Here is an 18519-nt window from a genome sequence, read left to right as displayed (position 1 = left end):
TAATGGCTTATTAATTGTAATAAATGTACCATATTAATATATTGAAATTAGGGCAATAAAATAGGAAGTAATAGGGTATGACATATGTGGAGACCCTCAGCACTATCTTCACAAATTTCCTGTAAATCTAAAAGTGTTCTACAATTAAAAGATTGTTTTTTAAAAAAGGCACCAGTCTCTCACATTAGTGAAATGCTTGCCCTTCATCATTGCCCGGTGAAGCCCTACCTTTCAATGCAGAACTTAAGGAGCCTTCCTAGATCTTTGAAAACAATTGGGTCTCCCCATCCACCAAAGTCCACAAAACTTGGTTCTATATTATAGTGTTCATTTTAATTAATTCACTTATTCTTTCATTTGTTCAACCAACAATTATGGAGTCCCTACAGCAGTTGTTAATGATAGGGCTGTAAGGAAACAAGCAACAACCCTGACCCTGACCCCACTTAGAGTTTGCCTGCGGTCACAGTGTAGTTACAATTGCGAGAGGAAATGTGTGGTGTACTCAGAGAATGAACAATAGTGAAAGCTAGGGGAAGTTCTCTAAGGAACTGACCTTCGCGTTCAGTTCAAGGGAGAGTTAATTGAATGCTTTTGAGTTGGGGGTGGAGGGATGGGAGGTAGGAGAGAGTATGCCAAGAAAATCGTACTCGCAAAGTTTCTGAGGCAGAAAGGAGGGAAGCATCCTCAAAGAAATATAACATCAATATTTTTATCATAGGTAGCATATATGGACTCTTTACTTTGTGTCAGGCTCAATGCTAACCCCTATATGTGTGTTATCTTGGTTTATACTCACACAACCCTATGAGACAGGTGTTATTTTTATTCCCACTTTACAGATGAGGAAATTGAGGCACTCAGGTAGTAAGTGACAGAGCTGGGATTCAGACTAAAACAGGCTGGTTTGAAAGCCCCAACTATTTCCTCCCATTGAAGGAGGCAAAATTACTCTGCCTTAAGTCAGAGATCCGTGTGGGGGTTTCTTTCATCTGAAACCAGGGTTTCTCAACCTCAGTACTATTGACATTTTGAGTCAGTTAGTTCTTTGTTGTGGGAGCTCTCCTGTGCATTGTGCAATGTTTAGCACCATCCCCGGCCTCCACCCACTAGATGCCAGGAGCACCCACCCTCCACCAGTAATGAAACATTAAAAATGTCTGCAGACTTCGCCAAGTGTGGTGGGGAGGGAGAGCAGCAAAATCACCCCACCTCCCACGTCTGCGTTGAGAACCACTGCATTAGGCTATGTTCTCAGGACAGGTGCAGCTGTGTGTTGTCTGCCCTCCTCCCTTCTTCTCTCCCATGTTCCCTCGCTCCTCTCCTTTTTTCCGCTCTTTCCCAAATGCTCACCATGGATGGGCTGGATACATATCCCTTACAGTTTATAACACAATCACTTATATATAGCGGTTGCTTAACAAATGCTTGCTGAATCTCTGCCAACTGAATCCTAAATGCCAAGAATCCTAAATGTTCTAAGCTCATTCTTGTCAAATGAAAAACATTCTTCCTGAATGCAAAAGTTGATGTTGGGTAAGGTAATTCCTGGTTTCTAGGCACTTGGAGAATCTTTTGTGTCCCTAGAGAACTGGCTTAGCTGATGTCCTGCAGGCTGGAAAGACCCACCTGTGTGCTCACCAACCCTTAGACAGACTCGGCAGTGTGCCTGTTAGAATCTAGTGGAGAGTGACAAATGTTAGGTTGCCAATAAATGTTGATGAATGCACAGCTGACCTGTAACACTTAAGCGAAACCATATGCCCAGGTCTGTAATTTGAGATGCCATTTAAAGCACAGACCCATTTTCTCCAGCAATTGTTTCTATCATTTTTGGATGAGACCTGGATTTGGGAAATGACTCCCCAACTAGATTTTCTATTCAGCCCCCTTGAGGGTGGGCAGGCAGTGGGAGGGAATGCTAATTTCTGGGCAGTTTTCCTCTCCTCTACAGGTTCTGTATCACTGGAGTGTCAGTTGCTTGTCATTAGTGGGAGCTCAGAGAATTCTAAATGCTAAGATAACACAGGAGTGAGCTCCCAAAATATAATGCATTTAAATCAGGATTGTCTTTATTTTGTGTTAGCTCCAGGCATCCACTGCTCCACTGCCTCTGAGTACATGTGGCCTGGAATTGTTGCCTCTTAAGGGCTATTCATTGGTGTTCTCGGTTGCAGTTGAAGTATAATGCTATAATGCCTGTCTTCTCCAAAATTACGCATACCTTTTATATAATCTTATATACATGTATATGTGTATATATATCATAAATATATATACATGTGTGTATACATATATATCACATCATATATAGTGGGAGAGAACCCATTGGTAATTATACTTCATGGAAACTATTTCTATAATTTCTCTCACTTTTCCCAACACCTCCACACATATCCCCACAGGCCTGAATGGCCACTGAGTCATTTCTAATCAGTGTCCCTGTTCCTTCTCTCTTGCCAGAAGGAGGGACATGTGAAGTGATAGCGGCGCACAGATGTTGTAATAAGAATCGCATTGAGGAGCGGTCACAAACAGTAAAGTGTTCCTGTCTACCTGGGAAAGTGGCTGGAACGACAAGAAACCGACCTTCCTGTGTCGATGGTAAGTAGCTGGTTGTACATTTCTCTCTAGGCGTTCATCTAGGTGTGTACCATGCATAATATACTCTTCTATTTCATCTAAATATGGTTGAGGATAATGAACAAGGTACATGCGAATCTGGAAAGTTATACAAATGCCAGCCCTGAGCATAGAGTTCGAATTCTTGTTTCTCTGGCTTTGGGATTTTCGAATGGTTTATTCCGACATTTTTCAGAGAAGATTAAGGTAAAGAAATTTTTCCAAGTCAAGAAATTTGAGAGTCTAGCTCATTTGGGAAGTGATTTTGGATTGAGGTGACAGATCATGGGGCTGGTGATAATGGTAGTAAAGTTAACAACATCTAACATTCATTCAACACATATTTTAAGAGCATTTACCATATGCCAGGCACGGCTCTGGGTGCTTCACGTACATTCATGAACAGATAGACGTGCCCTGAATGTTCACCGTGTGCCAAGCGCTGTCTTAAACACTTCTCACGCGTGATTTTATTTACTCCTGCCAACAGTCCTATGCTAGCTTTTTAGTGATGTATAAAAAATTACAGCCCCCCCCCAACCCCGAAAAAACTTAGCAGCTTTAAGCTGCAAGTATTATCTCACAGCTTCTGTGGGTCAAGAATTTAACTTAGCTGAGTGGTTCTGGCTCAGAGTCTCTCCTGTGGGAGCAGTCAAGATCTGAAGGCTTGACTGGTGCTGGAGGATGGCTCACTCACATGGCTGTGAGCAGGTGACCTCAGTTCCCTGCCACATAGACCTCTCCATAGAAGCTTGGTGTCTTCACTTCATGACAGCCGCCTTCCCCTAGAGTGAGCGATCCAAGAGAACAATACAGAAGCCACGATGACCTTTTGTTTTATGATCTAACCTCAGAACTTACACTTCATTGCCTCCACAATATCCTATTGGTTATACCAGTAACCCTATCTATTCAACGTGGGAGTGGACCACAAGGGCTTGAGGACCATAAGACAGGGATCACTGGGGCAGATAGACTTTCCTTCCTGTTTTAAACATGAAGAAGCTTAGTCTTAGAAGACTTAAGTAATGTTTCATTGGTCCTTTGACTGGTAAGTTGTAGCTTGACTGACTCTTGAGCCCAGAGCAACAGACTCTAATATCAAGTCTTGGCCACTATCTTTAAAATAATTTTGTATGCTCCGTCCCACAGTGAGTCCAAGGTTTAAAGGGACCTAAAATATCTCTCCCCATCTTTATCTTTCATAATTTTAAAACCGCATGTGAGTTGATCTTCAGATTCTTCAGTAAGAAAATCAGAACTCAGAGAAGTAAGTCACTTGCTCAAGGTCACATAGCAGGAATTAGAACCTGATTCTCTTGGCACAGGGTCTCTTGTTCTTCCTTGAGTTATAGATGAGGAAGGACATCTTCCAGATTGGCTCGTGTTACTTTTTTTTAAATTTATTATGAATCATTAGGTGGTTAGAAAGAGAAACACACTCAAGCTAGACCAAGCAAAAGGGAAGCTACTTTTTAAGAAAATAGAGAAATCCGGCGAACCCAATTACGGGAAATTCAGCCAAACCCTATGGGATTCATAATTCTTCAGGCAGCTACCATCTTTTTTTCTTTATTTCTGATCTCTGTCTCCCTCATTCCCCTCTGTGTGGACTAGTTCCCTCTTCAAGCATTTTAGCTTTTCTCCCCCATAATTTAGGGACTCATGTGAGGCTTTTATTTGCATGGTGCCAACTCTGATCTCACTCAGCATCATGGTATAATCCAAATATATTGGAATCAATTCCTGTGTCTTAAATGCATTCTCTGAAAAGACTAAATATGATTGTTCCAGCTCAAGTCATCTGTCAACCTCTGCTTAATCAACCATAGCCAAAGGGACAAACTCATGTGGCGTGGACAGTTGCCTATTCTGTACCGTAGAAAGGTCAAGCTTTTTTTAGACAAAAAAAAAGATGTGAAAAAGCCAGGTTTGGAAATACACTGTGATCAGCAGTTGTCAATCAAGGCAAGTCTCAGGGGCCATTTGGCAATGTCTGAAGACATTTTGATCTAGACATTTGTTCCAACTAGGGGGATGCTGCTGGAATCTGGTGGATAGAAGCCAGGAATGCTGCTAAACATCCTGCAATGCACAGGATAGCCCCACAACAAAGAGTTATCCGGTGCCCCATGTCAATGGAGCTGAGGTTGGGAAAGCTGCACAATGATTATTTCCTTCTTCTAGATCACAGTCAAAACAGTAAGGCAACTCAAATGCAGGGAAGGCAGACAGCCAGACTAGAAAGCCTGTTCCATCCTCTTTCAGGAGGAAACTCTTGGCCTTAGAAGCCAATAAACATCATAAAACCATGATGGTTTCTCATGTTCTCTTGCAAACAAAGCATTGAGTCTGTAAACTATAAATCTTCATTTTGTTTCAGTTCATTTTTTTATCTCTAATGATCTAGAAATAGAATTGCCTTTAGGATTTGGATGCAAGACACAAAGAGCAATGCACTGTCTATGCTGGCAGAGGAGGAAATGGCATCTGGCCCTGAGTCTCTGGGAGAAGCTAAGCCACATATTGGTAATATTTTGTCTCTCGGAACAAGTTTGTTCGACTTTGGAAACTCTCAGCACTTTAATGTGGTAGTTTCAGGCAAGAGAGCTGTTAGTCTCCATCTTTCAAGCAAAAGTCAGTATATTGTATTCTTTAGCCTCAAGCTGATTATTCCTGGTTTCCATAGAATTCCACTCCTCCAAAATCTTTGAATCCACTGGCATTTATGAGTAAGTCTATGTGTTGCTACGACCAAGAATTTTTTTATGGCTTAGATCTCTACATGCAAATTAAATATAAAGTGTAGATACGAATTAATAATTCCAGGGTAGTTATTAACATCATGAACTGTGAAATTAGACAGACATGAGCAGAATCTCAGCTGTACCAGTTACTAATAAAATGACTTTTGGCAAGTCACATTTGCTTTCTAACCTGTTTCCTCATCTGTAAAGTGGGAATAATAATTGCTTCTACTTCATAAGGTTGTGGTGAGGATTAAGGAAATCATATGTATAATGTGCTTTGCATAGTGTCTGGTTCCAGTCAAGTGTTTACAAAAGGATGGTATATATTTCCTATTCTACTAATAAATGTGGGTAATGCTTAGAGACAGACATTGTTTTACAAAGTTTTGTTTCATGTTAATTCAATACAGTGGCACTTTAGCGACCATCTTTTCTTAGAACTGCTTCTAACTAATTATCCTGGACATCGCTAATGCTGGTAGGTCACCTTCAGGAGTGCATGTTTATTATAGGAATTGTGAAAACTACAGAAATATGTCCATACATTAAAATCACCCATGATATTGTTGCTCAGAGATTATCATTGCTTTGTAAGTAACATGTATATGTCCTTCCAGGCTTAACCCAGCATTAAATAAAACTTACGTACTATGTATTTTATTGAACCGAAATGTTGTAGTACCGTTTTGTCAACAGCTTATTTCATTTAACATATGATAAGCATTTCCCAACTTAATACATACGCTTCAAAAACATTATTCTTAATAGCAACATAGAATTTCAGGGGTGGATACAGCACCGTTTCTTTAACTATTTCCTCCACTTTGGCACATTTACAATGTTTTGCGCATTTTCCTTTCTCAACCTAAGAATGGATAGAAACCAGCTTCTCTCCATGACAGCAGTTGACAATCCATGCACCACTTTTGTCCTACACATATTCTGTTGTACATAATGCATTTCCTGTGGTAAGTGTTCCAATTGCTGTCATTTGCTTTACTCTGAAATTGCAGGTCAGTTGCCTTCTACAGTGTTTTCAAAAACAGAAAAGCAGCTATGATTTTAAAATAGCATATATTGGACTGTTTCAAGATTCAAAATCTGAGATCAGGTTATGTAAAATGAGATATAGATTTGGGGGTAAAATCTTAGCAGTTTATTCAAAAGTAAAGCATATGATATTTGGAGAAATTTCTAAGGAGCGAACTTTTATTTTAAAAATAATATTCTATTGCCTAATAACTAAAAACACCAAAATACACACCCAACAACTTAAATTATGGGATAGTCATTTATAAATATTTTAAAAAGCATTACACACTTGGATTTGTGCCTAACACTATTCTGAAGAAATATAAGTCATTCCATTCTAATTCACACCCTGTTGTGTTTTATTAATCATTATATAACCCAAAATGGGGTGGGAGAGAGCACCTACTCAATATCTGTGGTTGGGACCAGCTAAAAATACCATGTACAGCCTTTCTGTAATCTCTAATTACTTCCCATGCACTAAAAGTTAGAATCAAAGACTCATAAACAAGAAGATGATGACTCAAAACATAATTATTTATTTAAGGGAAGAATTTTTCCAAGCAGATGATGTAAAACAAACAAAAATAAATTTCTAGGGGGCTTCTTATTATTCTAACTGATCTATAATTGCATAAAAATAGTATCAGTCTCAAAGTTTTAAAAATAATGAGATATAATTAAATAATAATGATAATAATAAAAATAATGGCTTACATTTTCTTGAAGGCTTATCATGTGCCATTCTTCCAAGTCCTTCAAATCTATACTTTCATTTAATTCCAACCTGAACCCCATAACGTGTATCCTTCTATTATTTCCATTTTACCCATAAGAAAACTGAGGCGGAGATTTAATGACTTGCTCAAAATCATGCAGTCAGTAGTGGCAGAGACAGAAGGTCAGCCTAGGCTATCTGCCTCCAGGGCCTCCCATTTGTCAAGCATAGGCAAACCAGGATATAACATAAACACACATTACATTCCAAAGATTTTCTTGCAAGATACCAAAATATGTGAGTGAGAAGGGGAAGAAAGTTTAACCAGGTAGATACAGTCATGCATCACTTAACAACGGGATACGTTCTGAGAAATGCATCATTAGACGATTTTGTTATTGTGCGAACACCACAGAGTGTACTTACACAAACCTAGATGATATAGCCTACCACACACCTAGACTATGTGGTACTAATCTTATGGGACCACCATCGTATATGCGCCTGCATGGCAGTTATGCGATGCCTGGCTGTACTGATAGAAACATCCAGTACTTTGGGCAATACCTGCCCTTTCCCTGTATGTGTCATAGAGATGATTGATTGTCCTTCCTAAGGTCATTGTCATAAAGTAATTAGAAGAGTTTTTGTAAATAATTTTTTCAGTTTTATAAGATGATTGAAGATTCATTATTTAAAGCATGGGGGAATAAAATGACTGTTTTATGGGAAAATTTTCATGCAGTTTTCTCTACTTAGGGTTTTATTTTTGTGTAATTTATGTCCATTTCTAATTTGGACAAATATGTGAAAAAAAATCATTTCAATGACTGGTTAGTAAGGGAGGTCCGTTAATGCATTGCATATTTTAGTATCACTCTAATTAAGGGAAATCTCCATGACAAGCTCATAGGCCTTTCCTTCTCAATTCAGTGTAAATTATGATCATTTCGATGACTCTAATTGCTAGAAAACTTTACCTGGTGTTCTTGTCTTCTTCAACTGGATTACCAGCCGGATGGAGCAGCAGGAACAGGCCAGCTTATATCACAGAACTTTCTAACTTTTACAGCTTTGGAAACCCCAGATGTTTTGTTTTTAAATATTACTATACAGTTAATATAATGAAAAAGCCATCATATTCCTGGCTATTTCTGTGAAGAAAAAAACTCAAACTATATCAAGACACTTTGCTCCCAACTCACATACTTAGCCTCCAAGACAAGAACACAGAGGCAGAAAGAAATATACACAAAGACTCATTCCCCGGAAGACAGACAGAGTTACAGGGAAAGAGACAGACAGGAAGATAGAGGGACATACAAAGAAAGACATGAAGGAGAGATTAGAAAGAAAGTGTGATAAAGGAGAGAAATAAGTCAATAGACGCTGAGAAAGAATATTAGAACATCTGTCCATACAATGGCTTGATTCATTTTTCCAAACAATTGTTTGTATTGTCTCACAGTTTATAAATAATTTTAAAAAAATAAAATCTTTTTGTTAGATTGAGTCTTTAGATTTTTTTTCGAGTTATATTATATTAGATTCCAGATCCAGAATCTCTGCAAAAATTGCTTCTGGAGACTGCTTCTTTGGAAAATACATGATAAAATTTTCTTGATTACATACCATCATATTCTGTAGAGATAGCTGTGGTGCAGAAAGATGTCTGAGAGTTGAAGGAAATTTGAAATTTAGCACCAGTTTTCTGTAGAATAGCATGAAATATATATAAGAAGGACTGCATGTAATAGCCCCTTCTTAGCCTTCTAGAACATGATACCATATTAAAGGCTCTGAGAAGTTCTGTAGATAAGAAACTTGTTGAACTTTAACCCAGTATTTTCCAAACATTTTTGACCACAGAACCTTTTTCTATGTAACACTTATTCACATTTTTTAGACCCAATGTTCCGTGAAATGGACTTAGGGTTATGCTGGTATAAACCATATAGACTGTGCTTTTGTTTTTATTTCTAAGAATGTTTTTTAGGTTTTCCAAGACCAAATGATAATTCCTATGCCCATAGCTCAATGTTTTTCCTAAGACTGGCTGACCACACACTGTACAACAAGTCCCAGTAGTAAGGTGATTTATAATATCTCAATGACATGTCAGGCTCAACTGGAGTTTGGAAATCATCTAGGGACCTTCCAGAGAAAATGTAGTATGAAAAAAACTGAAGCCCTTATTTTATTCACAAATATTAAACATTTTAGGAGACAGGGAGGATGACCTACTTTGGTTCCACCATTTGTTACTTGTCGTCCACACACAATGCAATACCAAGATAATGAACTGCTGTGGTGGATCAGGGATGCATGCCCCAGCAGCGGTCTGTGCTCCCTTCATTACTGTCTCTGTTTGAAACTTGCCTTGTTCTTTCAAGTCAGACTCTAGCTTTTTTAATAGATGGAATGCTGAGCTCTGTTGGCTTCATCAGGAGGCATTTCTGAAAAAAGATTCCATTATTCTTTTTAGAAAAGGGTCTTCTGTGGCATCATTACTAAAACTGAGGCATTTCCAGGCAAAACTTCTAAATTATATGTAAATTTTCTTTTGCTCCCCTACTTGGCATCTAATCCTGCCCAGGTATGTGAGGATCCAAGTCTGTGTTAGTAAGAGGAATGAGAGGAGGGATGCACAAGAGCTGACAAAGCTTTTTATACTGTCTAATAAAAGGTCTGTCTCTGTATTTCTCATGAATTCAGTCTTCAGATATGCCCCTACTTCTAAGAGTAAATATCATTTTGTTTGTTTGTTTGTTTAGTTTAAAGCAGCAGTTGCCAACTGACAACCCACTGGCTGAAACCATCCTCAAACCCATTCCTTAGGTTGGAAGAGTAATGGGAAAATTGACTTTGTGTGCCTTTGGATGGGATACTCCACTTTCCCACAGGCCTCACCACTCCCTATTATAACATCTGCCTCTGGCACATAGATGTTACCTGCCTGATCTCTGAAGACAGTGCAATGTAAGGCTCCTGGCTCATAGAATTATTTCTCTACTATTCTCAAGTTAATAAGCAAATTAATTTTTTGGAAAAAAATTTGTCCTGTGATATAAAAGTAATATACATAACCTGGTGTAAATAGAAATGTATGTATACAAAAACAGCAAAGAAAGGAAAAAAGAGTAATCCTCCTTCTCCTCCCCTTTCACATCTTGAATGCCAGAAGGAACAATTTCTGCCAGATTTCTGTGCCTCCTTACAGAAAATATCAGTGTACATGCAGCCCTATGGATACACACACATAAAACTTGATAAATCAAAATGGTGTTATGTTATAAAAAATGATCTGAACCTATATTTTTTAGCAAAAGGAAATATCTTAAATAGTTCACTCTTTCAGCGAAAGCTTGGCTGGTAAACATAGGGAAAATGCTCAATATCACTCAAATGAAGGAATGTAAATTAAACACTGAAGCGTAATGTTTCATCAATCAAATAGGCAGAGATGAAAGTTTGGTAATACCCAGTATTAAGGAGGGAGGAGAGAAAAACTACATATAAATCATACTCAGTGATAAAAGGCTTACAAACTCAATTAGTTACCCACTTTTCTTTATTTTGGTTCACCAAAAGGGAAAATGATAAATAGGAAATTTTGTAAGGGGACTGGATGTTTGGGGACCATGATACAAATTACATGCATTGTAATGGCTTGCAGCATTTTTATTTAGTAATAATTCTTGGACATACAGTTCCCTGCTTTGCCTCAACAGGATCAGGTTCATGAAGCTGGGTATCATCTAAGAAATCTTCTAAGGATTTTGATGTCATTTCAGTGAGAAAACTATATACGAAAGTGTATTTAGTGCAAATACTTTGACCTAAATATGAGAAGTCCCATTGTAAAGCCTGTCTCTGCCACTTGGGAGGCACAAATTTCTCTGCACAAATATTTGTCATGGTTTGTATGTTGTGTGTGTGTAATCATGGTATAACATACTCGAAATCCTTGTCATTTATCTAGTTAGGATGTTCTTGGTTACACAGAATTCCAAATTCATCAACAAGAAAATTTCCCTAAAGTAGCTCGAAAGTGTTATTTATTTCCAAAGAGCTCAGGTGTTTTCAGAGACATTTTCTTGTCTGATATGAGAGCACTTTTAATCAATTTTTTTTTCAGAAAGGGGGAAAAATGTTGTTCTAAATCTAAGGAGTCAGCTCCTCATCCCTCTAGCTTGGCTCCAGCCTAGATAAGGCAAGATTTTAGGGTCCTGTGTTATTAAAGTGCTGTCCATACGAATAATGAGCAAGGCTTGTGAATTATTTCACACTTCTAGGAAAATCTATAATCCTGTCCTTCTGCAACAGCAATGGAAGCTGCTGAGGATATTGGTACATTTCTATGTGGAAGATTCTGATAACTTTATCTAAGGAAGTGGTAAACTATGTCCCCTTCTGAGGCTGATGTAGAAATTTATGCAGATGAATAATATTTGGAAAAATTAATGATGTGTTCCTCCATCCTCTCAAGCTCCTTGAATTTTTGAGGCCCAACCCCCAGCCCAAACAACAAGACATGAATCACCCACTAACCAGAGAACAGAGGACCAAATATTTGGTGTTTAAGTTCAAAAGCCATTCAGAGACTCAGATAGAAGATTGAAGAGTTATTTTCTTCCTGCCCCCAGACTAATATGATTGCCAAAGCCTGAGGGAGGGGGAGAAAGGGCCACATGGGTAGAAGAAATGAGGTCCACTGAGCAAAAGCTTTCTACCACTGCTACCAGAGAGCTGTGTCACCATCTATAGACCCCCCCCCCTTCTCCAGCTGCCAACCAAGAGAATACCATACATGATAGCTCAACACACTCTTTTCATGTCCTTTTGGTTGCCTTCCAGAGAAGGCTATGCATGAACAGCATCTAGCATGTTGGGCACTGATTGTCCAACAGGAGTTATAATCTCCAGTGTCCTAAGGTCTCCTTAGCCTTCTACCCTGCAGAGGTGACCTCCAGGATGTTTATAAACCCAAGGAAGCAAGAGAAGGGACCTGGGCTCCTTAATGAGCAGGGTGGACATAGAGAGGAAATTTCATGCACCAACTACACAAGACGAAATAGAGTCAAGATCTCCAATTGAGCTAAGACATTGGTAGGATACTCTCCCCTTCTCCAACCCACCTATTTCACTTCTATTCCCTGATATTGTTTGGTATTTTCAGTATTGCATCATTGAAATAATTGAATGGCAAAATTCAGTGGAGTAAAATTCAATATCAACTCATATTACTTAGGCTGGTCAAATGATTGGGTGATTAACCAGCCACTCATTCAAAGAAAAGTCACATTCCTTCAAGTTTAGAATCTCCTACATGTGCTAGCTTCAAAGTTGTCATTCATCATCTCTGTTGTTACTACATAACAATTTTTGTCTTATGCTGAGTACCTCATCCCTTAATGTTCTGCAGGGTGCAAGAAACCTAAAGCCCCTCAATAGTAGCTAAAGTGAAAAGAGAAGTTATTGTAAGAATATACTGGGGTCATGGAATCCAAGAGCAGATACTGCTCTATAGCAGGCCTCAAGGCAGCCAAAACTGAGCCCAGCTGTGTGTGTTCACCACAGCTCTGTCTTGCAGACAGTGTCATCTTTCATCTTGAGCTGTTTCTGGATATCTACCTCCTTCTCCTTTCTCTGCAAAGTAGGGTGGTTAAATCTGTCTCTGTCAGGTATCAATGGTCTTCTCAACTATATGGAACACTAGTGATAGTGCTAATTTTAAACTGCTAACTGTACTGGTTTATAATTACTGAGTCCTTACTATGTCCCAAATCTTGTGTGTTGCATGTAGTGCTTTAGATAATTCTCACAATAGCCACCTTATAAGATAGGTACTGTTATATCCCCATTTTATAAAGGAGGAACCTGACGCCTTAGAGAAGTTAAACCATTTCTTCCAGGACATGGTAGCAGTAGGTCTGGGACCCCAAATGAGGAACTGCTGGAAATGATGGGTAGGAGACAGCATCAGAAACACAGGTAGGAGAAGTTCAGAGTACCTGCTTACTTCTTGTATTCCCTTCCTCGGTGAACGACAACGCTATTCAGGCAGGCTAGACTCTTACTTAACCGTCTCCTCCAACATACACACCATCATCATTCATGTCCCATACATCTCAAATCCATCAATTTCTCTGTATTCTCTAATTTCAGTACTGCCATAATCTGTACTCTTATCTTGACTCTAATTAATCCCTCTGATTAAAATGTGCCCTCAACACTCCTTCCCCACCCCATCTGACTCTGAATTCATTATCCAAATTATATCACCAACTCCAGAGGTCCTCTCTCAAACCACCATACCCAAAGCTAGTAGATGCCCTCCTCTGCATCCCTGAAACATCCCATACCACGTTTATCATAACTTGCCATAATGTATTATAATCTTTTGTTGACTTATGATCTCCTCTCCTAGAGAGACTTGCCCATTCATTCATTCATTCAACAGTTAGTTTTGGAGTGTTGACTGTGTGTCACGAATCATGCCAAACACTTGATCATATAATGTTGAACAAGGATAGGCCCTTGCTTTCATGGAGACTGCAGTCCAGCAGGGAAGAGAGACCTTAATCTAACCAGATGTGAAAAGGTACAAGTAGAATCTTGTACCTTCAGAAAGAATAGAATTCAGTTCTTGGAAAGGTGGTACTAACAATAAATATAAAGAAGCCTGGGAAACTCAGACTTCTGTGAAGAAGTGACAAGAGGTCTGAGATGTGAGATATTACTCAAGCTCATTGGGGGAAGAGCATTCCAGGCAGAGAACAGCATGGGCCAAAGCTTTGGGTTTTGATCAAGAGCTCAAGAGAAAACCATTGTGGCTGAAACCCAGAGAACAATAAGACCCCATGCGAGAGGAGGCTGAAAAGATAGGTGGGACCAAACATTCGTGTGATAATTGAGCTGTATACCTCTAGTTCCTAATATGTTTCCTAAAACTGAGATGTGTTCATCAAACACTTAGAGAAGGCAGCAATGCAGGATGTGCTGTGGGAAACTGGATGGTAAATCAACCTGGAATTTTGTGAGGAGAGAGCATTGGAGCCCCTCTACAGAGACAAAATCTCCCTGTGTAGTGTCTGACAATAGTTTTCAAAACCTCTATGCTAACACTTCAGACAACACCAAAGCAAAGCAAATCAAATTGTCATTTTGATATCACTGCCTTCCGCTTACACCGTTATCCACACGATCACTGTCACCTGAGTGTCTCACACTGTTTCTAGTCTCAGCCACCCTCACTACTGTGAAGAATCGTCACAACCACCCCCAAATCAAACAAACAAAATCTTCTGATAGAAAATTTTAGTCACTGATTTTCAATTCTACTGTCTGACTTTAGAAAAAAAATTTTGCTAGTAGGTTCTTTATACATGGAAGGGTCTCAGGGTAAAGGGCTTATAACATGGGTATATATTTAAACATAGTGGATAACTATAGGCTCATGGCAGTTTATTTTCTTCCTGATTAACATATAGCCTCCTTGACTTCAAATCATGTCTTTATGAATCGACAAGGCCGTGTTCTATGTAGCCAAAAAAAAAGGCCTCCATAACACTAATACCAAAGAATGCCTGACCAACCCATTCCTGAAATCCGGGGTAGTGTGTAAAATTCAAACGGGTGTGCAGGCATTAGATGAGTCTATTTTGTAAAGAAGGAGATAATGGAAAAATGGTTGTTTCTCACATTACCAAGTCCTGCTCCCTTCAAAATCTTCAAGCACGTGAGTTTGAGAAGCAAAGTAGTAAAGCCACATGTACACTATATAAATTCTCTACTGTATTTAACAGCCCATGTGGAAAAATTATTATACTAACTACAGGAACTGAGAGTTGTTGAACACTATGTATCTGGTGCTCCACTGAGAATGTCACCAGCATTTTCACATCTAATCTTTACAACAACACATGAGATCGGTACTGTTATTATTATCCCCACTATACTGATAAGGAAATTGAGGCTCAAAATGAGAAAGGACTTGTTGAAGATCACCCAGCTACCAGACTGTGGAGCCAGGATTCAATCTCAGCAGTCCGATAGCAGCATCCGTGTAAGAAGTTAAGGTTGCATTTGTTTCCAAACAGACAAGTGGAAAATTTCTATGGCAGTATGGAGTCGCTGTAGCTTGGGTTTCAACTTTGGTTTTGCCACTGATTAGTCACGTGTCCTTCAGCATGTTATTCTCCCAGAGCTGCAGTTTCCTCATCTGTGAAAAGGGAATGAAAAGAGTGTGACATCAAAGAGTTGATGAGAATATTAAATGAGAAAATTGATATAAACCACAAATTTGTGATTCAACCTCCAGGCATACAGTGAGTCCTTAATTATATTAGCTATAATAAACTCATTGTTATTTTAAGAAAACAATACTAAATTTATACTTTTATTAACCAGGGCGTTTCTAGATTTTGAGATGAGAAACCCTGAGTTAGAACTGTTACAGTTTTGATTGTAACACGTAGCCCTTTATGGCTCTTCTTCATTTGATTACCTCCAACCACAAAACAAGGCTTTTAAGCTTCTAAAACTGTGTGCAGGGAAACAAAAGCAGATTGGATCATGATATAGAAGCCAGTCTCCAGTGAAGCATGAAGAGAGAGGACAATTTGAATGTGCTGTGCTTGTTCTCCATCCGTAAGTGAAGATATTGAGGACATTCTCTTCTAATCCCAAACCAAGGAAGAGAAGACACTCATTTTCTGAGTGCCTATTGGTCCATACAAGCAGCTCTGAGATTAAAGATCTCGTATGCATGATGGATTTCAGAAAGGAATATGGAGTGTGCATTTCCTCGAAGATTGGGTTCGTTAGGTGCAGACTAACTTACTCCTGGCGTTGATCTTCTCTCAGCCCTCAAACAGAGGCTGCTTTTCTCTTCTCACTATAGTGACTCTCCCCAAGTGACTTCATTCATTCATTCTCATGACTTCAGAGAGCCGTATAGTGCCTATCTAACCTAATCCATTTTTCCAAACTTTGTTCAGATAACTGTTAGATATCTCCACTTGGATTTCTTAAAGACATCCAAATTCATTATGCTCAAAATGGAAAACACGTTCCTACCCACCTGGCAACACAAGCATGGTTCCCACATCAGTAAATGGCATCTGCATTGCAATGGACTGATGTTTATGTCCCCACAAAATTCATATGTTGAAATCCTAGCTCCGAAGGTGACGGTTTTAGATGTGGGGCCTTTGGGAGTTAATTAGGTCATGAGGGTAGAGCGCTCATGAGCGGGATTAGTGCTCTTATAAAAGGGCCCCCAGAGGTCTCTCTAGCCCTCTTTCTGCCATGTGAGGATATAATGAAAAGTTGGCAGTCTGCAGCCTGGAAGAGGGCCTTCACCAGAACCTGACCACCCTGGCACCCTGATCTTGGACTTCCAGCCTCCAAAACTGTAAGAAATGAATTTCTACTGTTTATAAGACACCCAGTCTACGGTATTTCATTATAGCAGCCTGAGACATCCATCTGCTCCTGATTCAAGCCAGTCTCCTGGGAAACACCTTTTCCTTTTCTCCCTTCCTCATGGCCCACATGCATTCTATCAGCCTTCCTTGATTCTACTGCCTAACCATCTCTCCAGCTTTTCCCTTTTATCCTTTCCCACTTCCAGCAACCAAACTCAGGCCATTGTCATCCCTTGCCTTGATTACTGAAAGATCTTGCTTCTATTATCTGAAGCCTTCATTATACACGGCGTCCAGAAACTAATCTAATTCCTCCTGAGGTATGCTGCTGGCTTGTTTTGTTCTTCCCTTTTTGTAACATAATTCCTACCTTAAATTACATTTCAGTACTATTTTCACTGCTGTACAACAGATGCTACATGAAGGTCTTGTTCACGGCTGTACTCCAGTGCCCAGCACAACACCTGGCATAGATGCTCAGATAATTCATGCCTTTTGCACCCAGGTAGTGGAATCGACAGATTTACGTTCCAATCTCAGCTCTACTATGACCCTAAACCTCAGTTTCCACATCTGAAAAGAGGAATTATATAAACACAGCTTCACAATGTGATCACGAGGATTATTTGAGGAAATGCATGTAGAACGTTTAGAACAGAATTAGCTGTCAATAAACATTAGCTCTAAGAGTTGAGAGGATTGGTATGGGCTCAATATTCGGTGGACCATCTCTGGGGCTCTCTACTCTTAATATGGAGAAACACAGACAACACAGCAGCAACTCCCAGACTTACACTGAGTATGTGTTGTTCATCCATAACGGGACATTCTTGGGCCTGAGTATTCTACAAATTCAACAGAACTAGTATACTCCTGCAATTTTCCTCCGTGGAGAAAGCAGAGGAAAGATGAGGTCCTTGTACTGGGTAGGGCCCACCAAAAGCCAGGTGCTTTTTTAACTTCATAGAGGGGATAATAATCATTATCAACAAAATTAAATTAACTCTTTTAAACATTTATATAACCTGAAATAAATGAACTTGGGTTTTTATATTGTGTTACTTTTAAGTTGCTGGTGTTCTGTGCTGTGGTTGCTTGGGGCTGGTATGGACTAAGTTAGTTTTTGCAGCAATTAGAGGACTATTCTGTGGAAGGTTTGTCTGTCCTGTGCCTCTGTAGTTTATCTTAATGCAGCCTCTTCTAGCTACAAGCTTGTTACAGCAACGTTCATTAAAAGACAATGTAAATATTCTCTTGGTTGCTACTTACAAGAAATGGTGTATAAACAGATTCATCCATAGAAATTCATTAGATCCTGCACTGAAAATGGCTGTTTTAAAGTACACTAAAGAGCTTGACACTACTTACCCCTTTCCATGGGTTCATATACCAAGAACTTTTTATTCCATTTTAACGTAAACAAAAAAGAAGAGCTCAAACAGAAGTACATTCTACCCCTGACTGTTTCTGATGTTCCAGGTGGAAATAAAACATATAAAGATGAAGCTTATGCAGAACTTTTGATCAAAGGTAGAATTATTCAATATCAATGATTATTCAGATGGGTAAATACTACAAATGGCCTTGCAGCCTGCTAACTGATAGAATTTTGGTATATTTCTCAAAGTCAACATCATTTGTTTAAAACCTGTCAATTTTGAGGATTTCATCTTGCAGGATCTGTAGAATTCAAGAGAAGACTGTCTAAAACTACTTCTGTGAAAACCAAAAGTGATATATAAACTGGCCCAAAAAAATGCTCAAATCAGAAGATTCATTCCACAAATCCTGACTCATTCTGATTCCACAAATACTGACTCCGATGCTGAGCATCAGTGATAGAGTGACCAATAGGACAAAGTTCCTGCTTTAATAATTGTGAGGTCCAGGGGAGACGACAGTAAATGGGTGATTTCAAAATTGTGTGATTTGTGCTGTGATGGGGATTAGCCCAGGAAGCCCTGAG

The 18519-nt window shown here is 39.2% G+C and overlaps 1 protein-coding gene across 2 annotated transcripts in view; it reads left to right on the top strand.

Moving 5' to 3' along the window:
• The window catches only part of TAFA1 (TAFA chemokine like family member 1), a 465746-nt gene that overhangs the window by 361460 nt on the left and 85767 nt on the right, over window positions 1-18519 (top strand). The window contains exon 3 of one of the 2 annotated variants that reach the window (XM_070576859.1): window positions 2467-2604. In XM_070576859.1, coding sequence (XP_070432960.1) covers window positions 2467-2604 — 138 coding nt within the window. Of the gene's footprint in view, window positions 1-2463; window positions 2605-18519 lie in introns of both variants that reach the window. The other variant, XM_008517666.2, reaches the window with a different exon arrangement.

The sequence above is a fragment of the Equus przewalskii genome, chromosome 15 (genome assembly GCF_037783145.1).
Source record: "Equus przewalskii isolate Varuska chromosome 15, EquPr2, whole genome shotgun sequence".
Taxonomy (NCBI): Eukaryota; Metazoa; Chordata; class Mammalia; order Perissodactyla; family Equidae; genus Equus; species Equus przewalskii.
This window is presented reverse-complemented; position numbering and strand designations above follow the sequence as displayed.